A 12578-nucleotide genomic window follows, 5' to 3' on the forward strand; every position below is an offset into this window, starting at 1 on the left:
CATTGTTTAAAAAGACAATAGACAGCTTTGTACTTCCCTTTGCCTTTTTCCTTTAACTATTTCTTAATAAGCTACACAAATCTGCTAAACTGAGCTCTCCTAGGAAGTCCCTGGTTTCAGTATTTTTGTCTCTCACAACAGTTTTGTGCAACAAAACAAACAGCATTTTGTGTTTTGGATATTTAAAGGATCAAGAGCAAATACACATGAAGAAAACACAGAATCATTTAAAAATACCTACTCTCCTAAATGAAATATGCACATCTCTTTTTACACTGTCTCCATTTATTAACTCAATTATTAATGTACAATTTTTTAAGTTAGCATACAGCAAATATGGCTTAGCACTATTTTGCAAATCCATTATCAGAAAAGGCTTGTGTCAATAATCAAATCTATTTGCATAAATTATTAAACAATATACCATATTGCAACATGTATCTACCTTTTCATAAATTAAGTACTGTACTCTCATTTCTTTTACAAAGAATTCTCTTACAATTAACATGTGCCTGTGTAAATAATACACTGCCTGTCTAAAAATATTGCTGTCAAATTGATTTAAGACATAGAATGTGATGGTTTTGAAAATCCCTTTTTCCTCAGAAAGATTTTCCAGGGAGCAAAAAATATATCCCCTTATATCAATAGTCAGATCTTTCCTAAGAAGTAAGCTAATTGAGCTGTTTGTGTTGATAAACTCCCTTTTCTCCAGACTGTTCCTCACTGAGCCATAATTATTTGCAATTTGCCTAAGTCGTCCATTTACTGATACGTCAAGCATGAAACAGAGGCAATTCCAGAAAATGGAAATGCTTCTCAAAATCAATCTTTGGGAAATAATGTGGTAGAAGTTACTGTGTGATAGAAGACTACCTTATAACTGTCACATGGAGATGAATATTAATTTGTTGAGGTTAAGGTGGCTTTGTGCTTCATTTGTTGACTTTGCTTAGCCATCAGCAAGCAGCACAGTACAATTACTCCAGCAAAGCTATTTTTCTAACATGAGTTTTATGATTTTTATGTACTTACCAGTCAGCACACATAACCATGTCAAAATGTCCTTCCAGTTGAGAGACATCTGTCTCATTATCCCATCGTAAAATGCTAGAGGAAAAAAGATTTAAAAATAAAGAAAAAAAAAAAAAAGGAAAAAGGACTTAGATTTTTCATCTTGATATTTTTAAAGTATTAATGATATTCTTATGTGTCATAGAAGTGTTTTAAAAAGTACACACTCATTACTTTCAAAGATGTACTACTTTCAAAATGTACTGTTCTGTACATTTTTAAGATTTTAAATCTCAAAGCAAAAGAGCTTTTTTTTTTTTTTTTTAAATAAAAACATCAAGGCAATCCACACAGGCTCTGATGAGTGAATCACTGACAAATATGCATTCCTGAATTAGTGGCACACGTATGGCTTCAGATTTTTACCCCTTAATACCACTGGGTGAGGAACTGAAGTCAAAGTATCAACAATCTGAATGAAACACAAATTTGCAGAATCTCCATTACATCTGGCAGGAAAGTCAGTTCTGTTTCTCATTGATGAAGTGAGTGTTCACTTGGGCTGCAGGGAGGAGGGACAGGGTGAAAGAATGCCAAGCTTAACTTCAATGCCAGCTATGTTGCCTCAGGCAAGCTTAAAAATACAGCAGTGCTGACTCTGTCAACACCTATTCTCTCATAGGTGATAAGTTATTTAATTTTAAGTTACCCAATAGTAGGCAAAAATGCACATATGCACAAAGTTCTTCTTTGTTTATAACTGCTGCTGATTTATGGAGCTGCCACAAAGAATTTCTGCACTTTGCTCTTATTTAAAAACCAGCAACTAGTATTGGAATTTACTGCATACTTAAAAAATATCATTATCCAGAAGATTTGAAGCTGCATTTCTATTTCTAGTCTTTTTTTTTTTTTTTTTTTTTTAATAATATATCCTTCTTTTTCATTTCCTGGTTATTTATAATAGAAAGTAGATAAATATTTATGGGGAAAGCACTTGTGGGGGAAGGGTCTAATCTGATCTTGTCAGGTTGTGCATGCTTATCTCAGTTTTGTATGAGTCTTGACCAAACAGATCCTTTAGTCTTCCTGCAGCTATTATCTACTTCTGGTTAAAAGCCATCTCCATTAACATCCTACTCCTAATATTTAACTGAGGATCAGTTATAATGTGTTCATTCAGAAATGTTCCCTAAGAGCCCAGGAAAAAAGGGAAATTTTATACATCAACTACAATATATGCAAAAAATTGTTTTTAAATAATGTAGATAGAGAGATGATAGATACATAGATACATAGACAGACAGACAGATAGATCCACAGCCACAAAAGATTAAAGTACCACAATATACACGTACATATGCACAGACACAAAACTGGAGAGAGAATGCTTTTAAAACATGGAAATTATGAAAGGAGAGGCCCAGTTGGTTGGGAAAGCTTTGATTACGTGGGGCTCAGTGTAACTGAACAGATCAGGACTCATTAGCCCATTTGCCCTCCTGGAATTTAGTGTGACAATCCAAAGAGAGAAAAGAGTAGATTAATTTAATTTTTCCTCCTCAAATTGAAAGTATTCCAGATTTTAGAAGCCTAGGTAGCTTTGCACACTGGCACGCAGCAGGCATCCAGTAGTGGAAAGTGACAAAGGAGAGTTGTCACTCTCAGCTGCTGGCTGCCTGCTGGCTACCAGCAGCTTTTTCAACCCTGTTTCCGTGGAAACTTAGGTTAGAATGGTGAAAATTAGGTAAAGGTAAGTTTTGTGGGTTTAAAGCACGCACTCTAATACTTTAAGAATCCTGAAGCAGAACTGGAAATTGGTAGATGAACTGTGAGCCTTAAAAGGCCACCTTTGGTTCTCATTGCTACAGAAACAGAGATCTGATCAGTACCACTATAGGGATTTGAATTATGATTTTTTTTAACCCATATATTTACTATACTTTACACATTCAGTTTGGAAGGCAACACAGGTGCCTCCTCCTGGAAAAAAAAAAAAAAAAAAAAGCAAAACAATCTCTCTCATGTTACTGTCAGATTCCTTCCAAGCAACCAAAATACAGCATTTTCTGTGCACACCTACTGTAGGCACAAAGGAGCTTGTGCAGGTAGGTGAAAGCTCAGCAAACATAATGCTGGGCAAAATATGGAATCAACGAGTTACCAGGAGCACAAGCAATGGTGCAATGTGACTGGCACGTGTGCTGTTAGAAGGAGTGAGATAAGAGCCCCACATCCAGCCATAAACCAGTCTTCCTCCATTTTCCTCATCTAGCATCAGGGCTGCTCTGGTCTCCAGCTTCAGTACCATTATATTATTGAAGACATGATAATTATGCAAAAGTCAATGATAAATTTAAACACAAGATTTTCAAAACCAACTTTGCCATAAATTATAAAAAGGTACAGGCAAATCTTTATTGCTGTGGGGAAATCACCATTTAAACTAAAAAAAAAATTCTATAAAATAAATACCAACAGGACTCATTCTGATCTCCCTCAGGACTGTAATGACACTGGCAGGAGAGATGCACCTACACAGTGTACAGATTTGTCCATGCTATCTTTAGACAAGTGCAGGTATGACTTATAAATGAAGCACAGCTAAGGCATACGGAGCTCAATACTGGGCTGCAACCTCAAAACCTGTTTAGGTAGCTAACTCTGGGCCTCCATATCTGCACAGTTATCCATTTAGTGCTTTCACAAATTTGCATAAGCTGCAATCAAACATCTGCACCTGCACCTGTAAAGCAGACATGCCCCTGCATATCAGGGAAACAGAAACAATTCTGCTCAGAGTCAGCATTATTACATCACTAACACTGATGTCAGAATCATCCTGATTCTGAGTCACAATCAGCTATTTTGAATTCCAGGGCTAATGAAAGTAGTGAATCAAAAGTAGGATGTAGATAAATACCATCACCTAGCCATACAAGTTCTTGTAATACAAATGATACTGCAAAACAGCTCTGAGAAAGGTCAAAATGGGCATACATGTATCTAAATGCAAGTAGCTAGATGTAGTAAGGGAGTGAGAAACAGTAATTTTTTCGGGGATTGTTGAGGATGTGACTCTTGGACTTAGTGGTCAGACCTGAAAGAAGTACCAAAGGCACCATGAAGCAAGGGCTGATTGCATTTCCATTTAAAGAAAAGCACTGCTAGGAAACCCAGAAAAGTGTTAGCAACAGATATGTGAAAATCTCAGTCTTTATGAAGTTTCCTTTTTAAAAAATAGACATTACTGTAAAAATACCATACCACAAAAAGCCTTTTAAATTGCCAGTATCATGTTGCGTTTCAATATAAAAAAAATGCAAGCCTTGTAAATAATTTCCTTTTCTCCCCCTGCCAGTGATACTAAATTAGTGGACATAAACCCCTTAAAGTCTTAAATCTATAGTATTTTTATTGTAGACATTTTTATGTCTTTCTTTTGAGGGAAGATGCTACAGTACTAAAAACTGAAATTATTTTGTAAGTTTGAGAACTGTGCTTTACTCTGTATGCCCATCTAAGACACACTTTCAATGGATTTTTTGTAAAAAAAGACCCACAAGAAAAACAACAAAACCAAAAGAAACCCATACTTAAGACTGTGTAAAGTCAGCTCTTGATGTTATTTTGTGCAGCTTATTTAACCTATGCAGGTATAGTTTGTGCAATTGGAAACAGGAAACTCATTTTCAGCAGAGAAGGGTCAGAAAACCCCACGTAATTTAAAGCAGTATGTGAGCTTTTTTTGGCTACAAAAAGAATGTTAAAAAATGATGTGAGGAAAAAATACTACTGCACTGTTCAGCTACTACTTAGGTGAAACTGATGGTGGCTGCAACTTGGTACCCACTAATGGCTGCTTTGTGGCTTGTATCAAATGAATTTCACCAGTTTTCAGAGGAAAAGTACCCACGTCACAAACCTATTACTATAATTAGCAATCTTGATGGCAGTCCTAGTGAAAAGGACAAGGACTGAATGAGCTATAGAGAATGAACTATCCTCTCACATGCAGAGGTGGCTTTTCCAGGTCAGGGATAAAGCAGCCTATCAAAACAGTCAGAGGAAATATGTACTGATGCTTTAGTTTTGTTGGCTGTCAACCTTACAGCATCCCAAAGCAACAAATTAATTTAAATAACCCCAAACACCACACAAGACAAACAATCAAATATTTACTTTCTTTCTTTCTTTTTTTATTTTTCTGCTGTGGTTTATCTTTTAAATTGACAAGGAAGCCAGAAAATGTGATTAGGTTGAGATAAAAAGAATTGTAATGACAAAAGAAGAAAAGGATCAACTAAGAAAACAGAGACTTTAAGTACTACCAGTGTACCCCTTGTATTTTAAAGAAAAAAAAAAACCAAACTAAACCCCACAACAAAATAGCAAATGCTGCAAGGATAGTTAAGGCAGCCAGACAAGGCTGAACTTCCCCTGTACAGTAATTCTAACTTATGGTGGATAAGCTGACAAATGTCGACACTCTCTTTCTTACATCGGTAAAGTATCTCAGCAATCTACAACAAAAGACCTGACTCTACCAGGTTTTTATTTCTCATGCAAAATTCCACATAACTATTATTATTCAACTTCTGTTACTCAGTGTTTGTCTTCCTAGTGTGTCGAGGCAGGTAACTTACATGAGAAAAAACAGGCTAAGTCTCTGATTGTTAAAACTTGATCCATTTCCAAGTCCCTCTGAGATGTTCTTGTGATGAGTGGCATAGACTATAGTAGCTATCAAGTTACCAGAAAAGTAGTTGTGCAGATAAAGAGGAAAAAACAAAGAAGGAAAAAGACAAAAAAGCTTTACTAGCTTCAAAATGTGTTAGTAGTTTTAATAATGATAAAAAAAAATTGTCCCACTTAGCAGATGAACCACTACCAAGAATCCCCATCTACCCACCTCTTCTTTTCATATTCTATTTTAAGCTTCAGTCTTTGAAAAGCATCATCATTGGTAAGTACAGAGGTTCTAGGTAAAAGATTTTGTCTGGGAGTTTTAATGACTTCTTCTATGACATTAACCAAGCAAGTTCATTAACACATTAACAAAAGGCATCATCAAGATATTTCTCCACACCATGATCGTTGTTTGATATTCCTCAGTTTTGTATAAAGATCAAGAAGATGGATTTTAATTTAGTGACAGAGTCAATGTATACACCTGTCATTACAACTCTCTAAGGAATCTTACAAATCTGCCTATCATTTCCCCATCTTTCTCATTATATTTGCATTAGGTTGCTCTTAATTCTCCACCTTTTTTCACCCTCAGCCCTTATTACCATTACTGCTTCACTTTGCTTTGTATTCTTATCCATTATCTCATTCCCTACAGCGCACACCTGGTTTGAAGGGACCAAGGTTAAATTTTCAACCACAGGTATTCAACATCATCCATTCTTTCTTTCCTCTCAAATTTCTAAGCAGTTTGAATGTGATATTTACAATTGCTGATGGACACTTCCTTCTAACAACTTCCTTGCGGGTTCTGGCAACTTCCACAATTCATTTATCTGCTCTTGTTAAAGGCTGAAAATCTGAACTTTATCCTCATTCTCCTGGACCTTTCTTCTCATTCCAGTCCAGTAAAACCTTGCTATTCTTTAGAATTCTAACTTCCACGGGTTTCTGTTGTTTAGGGTTTTTTTGTTGTTGTTGTTTTTTATTGTTTCTTACAGTTTCTTTATAATGTACTCTGCTAAATATTACATTCAAAGCTTTCCCACATTTCTGATAATGTTCCAACTCAACCTCTTCTTCCTCTGAATTTCAGCTCTGGGCTATCTCATCCATAGAAGCTAAACCCAACTACCCACTTCTCTAGTTCACACTCACAGCTCAGCTGAGGCTCTCACAGCCTCAGTGAAAGAGAAGATCATCACCTCTAAAGTACAACAGCTCATTGTTGTTACCACCTTGATCCCTTTGGACATAACCTTTAATTCCAGTCTGTAAACGAGACTTAGTTTAAGCCTTCCTCTATATTTGCATACCTCAGCTTGGTTCACATCTTGTGTTTTCTCTCTGCATAGCATCACAAAGGAGATGCTTACCTACTCATTCAAACTCTTGATCATGTCAGCATCACTTACACCTTAACATCACATTATTGTTCTCTTTGCTCTTGGAAAATGCAATTTTGCCAGATTTTATTTAATAAGTTGCTGCAAACATTGTTTTTCTTTCCTACAACCCTGATCTTGTCACCTTTCTCTTTGCACTCCTCCAAGATGCAAGTCTTCTTATCCAAATGCTTCGCAACAGTTCACTTCCCTCTTTTTTCTCTCTCATTCAGTATTGAAAGGACAAGTACATGCTTTAATCAATCCTAGTGGCAGTCTACATCTTCCACTTTATTTCCAAGCAAGCACCGTTACAATTGTCTTCCACTATGTTATCCATGAATACACAAACTTACTCCATTATCCTTGAAACTGTCCCTTATAATAGTGCTTACAAAAATTAAACAGAGGTTTTGCTGCTCTTGTGCCTCCAACTCTGTCCATGTGCTGACTGGTTATCCTTGTTATCCTTCCTCACCCAAACTATCTCTGGACTTACACCACAGATTCTCCAACACAAGCAGTCTGTTTGCTCTGTGTTTATACAATGCCTGGTGCAAAGATTCATGATGAAATCTCAGCAACTGTCAATGCGGTACCACAAAAGAAGCAAAACCATCAAACCCTACTGGGGGTCCCTTCTAACTTCAGGCATCATTCTATGATTCTGTCTAGGGTTTCCTGCCTAAAAGTTCCTTTTAAAAAGTTTATAAAAATTTACATGTTTCCCTTATTTCTTATTCTGAAGACACATTTTCTACCTTTTATTCTGTACAACATATTTTGCTAAAATTCAGATGGGAACTTTACAGTTTTGTCTTCAAAAATAACAGTCCTAACACATTCACTGCATATCAAAAGCTACTAAATTTTTGGGACATAATACACTGCAAGTAAATACAGCTGTTGTAAAATAAAGTCTTCAAATTTGTAGACACACCACAGACCAACATACAGCATAAATGTGGCTATTTTTTTTAAAGAATTAAGAAAAGATTGTATGAAAGTGTTTTTATTAATAAAAAGATATCACTGTTGTTTGTGAATTTGCCTTTCCACATCCCTCCTTAACATCAATATGTTCTAAATCAGTCTTTATTTAGGAGATTAACTACTGTTGTTAGCAAGGTTCAAGTAGCAGATTATGCACAAAATTGATGGCTCTCACGTTCTAATTCAGACTGATGTGATATAAAAAAAGATGTAATTTCAAAACGCAAGATAGCATGAGCCCATGTGGCACAACTGTACTCATAGATTAGCAAATAAAAGCTTTGTAAAAGTGTAAAAGTATGAAGGAAAAGAAGACAATTTCACGCTCTCTGGAAAACAGTATATCCATGAATACAGGGAGGACAATCAAGGGAACAAGAAGGAATAAAAAACAGAGAACATTAAGTGAACTAGGCAGGTCCAGAAGGATTGAAAGTGAGAAAAAAATTAAAAACAGCAGAGAAGATGTAATTCACAGGTGTTTAAATTCTGAGGGCAGAAGGAAATACAACATTCAAGATTTCAAATTTCTGTATCAACCCCATATATGTCAATAAACTAATATACATTTCTGAAAGATATACAACTTGATTTGAATGTGTTCTGCAGTGGGAAGAAAGATGTAAGTTTTCTCATATCAGTGGTCTCTGGTACTGTCTCTGACAGTTTTTCTGTCCAGTCCAAGAGAGTAAAAGAGTAATAGTTATACCAAAAGCATGGTTTTACAAGCTAAAAGGAGACCACCATAAAGTAGTGAAGGATTAGGGCAAGAATTATTTAAAATAATGCATTGCTATATTTTTAGCTAGTACCTAGCCATCCTTCCTGTTATTCCACACAGAAATTTCTCTATAAAGCTTGCTAACTTTTCAATTTTTTTTCTCTTTATATATTTTTGATGCGGTCACATAAAGAAGTCAGACAAAAATAAAGTGTAACATAAAATACACTGCAACTTTATCAAGTCAACACAACTGGGTTAAATACACAAATAGAAGAGACTTGGAAGTTGGTGAAAGTCAACTGATAGTGCCAAATGCTAGAAGATTATTAGCAACCAGATGTCATTCCTCTAAAAGCTGAAGAAAGTAAGAAGCCGAAAGAAAGCTGAAAGAAGCTGAAGAAAGAAAGGATCAAACTTGGAAAATTAACTGTAATAATAAAATTAGGGAGGCAAGAAAAGAGTGAACTCTTTCTTTTGTTCTAAATCTTCCTGCCAGATGGTGACCAGGATATAGAATGATGATAACAATATTTCACAGAGGTGAAATGAATTCTTTGCAGCAGTGTTAGCAGTGTAGAAGAAATTGAAGACACTTACTACAGAAGCCTTTTTTTTTAATGTCTCCTATAAAAGGAACTCATGCTTTACAAACCCTGAGCTCTTCAAAGGTGCCAGCAGGTATTCAGATAGGGGTGATCCTTGTAGCATAGCAAGCTTCTGATTCCAAAAGGCTACTGGCAAAGACTGTCACCCACCATTTAAGGCAAGGAGACGGTCAATGGAGAACAGACCTGGCACTGCTAAATAATATAACAAAAGACTAGGAGTAAGTGGTCAGTTTTTACAATGGAGGGAGCTAATCAGTGGAGTTCCCCTGAGACCTGTCCTATACAACATGTTTACAAGAGATGAGCACTGGGGTGGCAAAGGTTGTCGATGTTAGGAAGTTATTCAAGACTGTGAAGAAAAGAGCAGACTTTGAAGAATCACAGAAGGATGAAATTGAATAATTGGATGACAAAAATGAGAGATGAAATCCAGTGTGGATAAATGCAAAGTGCACAAGGGGAAAAATAATTCTGACTTGATAAAGATAAATTAAGGTCTCCAAACTGGCCATCACTAGAAAGATCCTTATGTTGTGACCAGACAGTATCACAAAAATATTAGCTCAGTGCTCGGTGGAAATCAAAAAAGCAAATCAGTTATGCATTTTTAGAAGAGGAATGGAAATTATAATTATTTCAGTACATATATCTATCACATGCAAGCTTTGAATGCAGTACTGATCACCCTCATCTGAGTAGATTGAAACCAGAAAAGATATGGAGAAGGCCACATATGATCAGAGGGGTGGAATGGTTTCCACTTGAATTGAGTTTACTGTGACAGACAAGTTTGCAGTGGGCATGAACAGTCAGACTGTTCCTTGTTCTTCCCACACATACCTAAAGTGATCGACCTAAGAGAGCAGGAACCAGGAACCTTTTCTTTCTAATCAAAGAGCAGGAAATGTTCCTTTTGGCAGCTTCCTCCTTACTAGTAGGTGGTGTCATGCAAGTGTTACCTGATGAGACTGAATAAGTAGTTGGAAGAAAGGGATTCCTATAGGGTTGCTAGGCTGACAAACACAAATGCAATAGACATGTTTTCAAAATTTTGAATTTAATAACATTCAGGTTATTTTGATGAACAAGACTCAAGGCAGAATTTTTATTAAGGCTGTCCCAAGCTGATGGAACCTCTTACATGACCAGTTGAAATCAGGAAGGTTAGAAAGTTGGTATATTTGAGGAATGTGGCAGTAAGGTAAAATATTCACATACTGGCAGTTACAGAGAAAGTGGTAATTAATATAAGAACAGAATCAGGACAATGTAGTTAAGTATTTTGTCACACCTCATTCACTAATATACTGGATGCTGTTTAGTCTTTAGAAAAACTTTTTTTTTCTTGTTAGCTTGAATTGTGGAAGCTTGCAAATCTATTACATTTGGAAGGAACACTAGAATCTCATGAATACAACCTGTTAGCCTTTAAGGAGAAGGAACTGTCGCTTCTGGTCACATGGTCATACATTCTTCATGTGGGCTTTAATGTTGACTATAGAATAGAACAAGTAGTATGTGATAAGTTGTTACTAATCAAATCAAAAGGGATGTAATCTCACAAGCATTTCTCCCACTAACTTGAAGTCATATGTATTTGTTTACACCCTTACATGGAATTTAATCCCTCTGGGATTAATAGTCATGTCCACAGTGAAAACTCACAGGTCCTAGATGAGCAGCAAGTAACAAATGTTGTTATTAACAGATTCAGTCTTTTCAGACAAAGGAATCTGATGGAAGAACAAATTCCCTGGTGGGTAAGACAGCTAGAGTCAGTGCACCTTTAGAATATACAGCAAGCCTTCCTCTTTGATAAAGCTTTTCCATCATGACATTTGTAATAAGAACAATTTTTCAAAATTCTACCACCTGAACCCCTGCTTCAGGAAGATTTCCCCATTCCAATAAAGAAAAGAAAAAGAGCAGAGCTTCATTGACATTGTTATTGATAATTTAATCATAAGTAAACATGTTCAAAACTATAATGCATGTCAAACCAACAACAGCTGATGGTACAAAGACTGCTATCAGGATAACTCATATGCTATGTTATGGGCTAAACAATGGGGTTCACAGGTAACGTTTAACCTGCAAAACAAACCCCAGCAGCCAAACCCATACACGGTATTAATAATTCACCTACCTAATAGTTCAACTCTGACAAGTCATTATCAGTATCTTGGTGGCATTACTGTAGCTATTTTGAGTAAGCGTAAGCAAGAAATTCTGAACATATTCATGGAAGCTAAAAATAAAATAGAATTGTATATCCACTGCCAAAGTAAACTGTTTACTAAATATCTATTATTACATTATAACACATAATATGACAAACTGCCAGTTTGGCTTATATTACTGTAGTTTTAAACAATAATCAAGAGTTGGCAGAGAGCTAGATAAGTGCTCATTTATTGCATTTAAGTAAATGTATGGCAGTTTGTCCTAATCTAACTTCTTCTGGCTGGTCCTGGACTGTTCCTTTTTGCACCATACATTTTCTGGCATATTTTCCAAGTCTAGATTTAAATGAGTCACACACTGACCCTCATAATTTCTGCTCCATGTGCAAGGCAAAGAGAACAAGATGCTTACATCAGATGAAGGTGGACTGAGAAGGGTCCATTCCGATTTTTCTTTTACATGGAAAAAATCTTGTAACTTTGCACTGGAGGCTGTCCAAACTTAGACATACTTAGACACAGTTTAAATTACATGTTGAAGCAAGGAACTTGCCTTTGCCAGATTAAATTAATGTTGCAGTAAGTCACCTAAATATGTCTCTGTATTAATTTGCCTGCAACTTCTGATCAACCTGACAGAAGTCACCTAATGTCAGTGTGCCATTCTTCCCTACAAAACTCTACCTTTTCTTGTGTTCCCCCTGCCCCCTTATTATTATATAAATGAAGGTTTCCAGTTCTAGGGAAGGTGAATCAGGGCCACAATAATATTTCAGATTTTACAACAGCCTTTTAGTTTCTTCAAGGCCTTGAGAAGTGATCAAATAACTTCATTACTGCCTTCATCACATCCCACTACTGAATCTGGAGGACTGATCCATCCATTAACACTTCTCAGATAACTAACCAAAGTACAATCTTAATTTTGACAGGATAAATCAACTATTAATGTGTATAAGATAGAAAGATCCAGGTGGGTCGT

The 12578-nt window shown here is 36.1% G+C and overlaps 1 protein-coding gene across 2 annotated transcripts in view; it reads right to left on the bottom strand.

Moving 5' to 3' along the window:
* The window catches only part of CAMKMT (calmodulin-lysine N-methyltransferase), a 211460-nt gene that overhangs the window by 18868 nt on the left and 180014 nt on the right, over positions 1–12578 (bottom strand). For both annotated transcript variants that reach the window (XM_071739494.1, XM_071739495.1), the window contains one exon: positions 1036–1110. In XM_071739494.1, coding sequence (XP_071595595.1) covers positions 1036–1110 — 75 coding nt within the window. The remainder of the gene's footprint in view (positions 1–1035; positions 1111–12578) is intronic.

This window comes from Heliangelus exortis, chromosome 3, assembly GCF_036169615.1.
Source record: "Heliangelus exortis chromosome 3, bHelExo1.hap1, whole genome shotgun sequence".
Classification (NCBI taxonomy): domain Eukaryota; kingdom Metazoa; phylum Chordata; class Aves; order Apodiformes; family Trochilidae; genus Heliangelus; species Heliangelus exortis.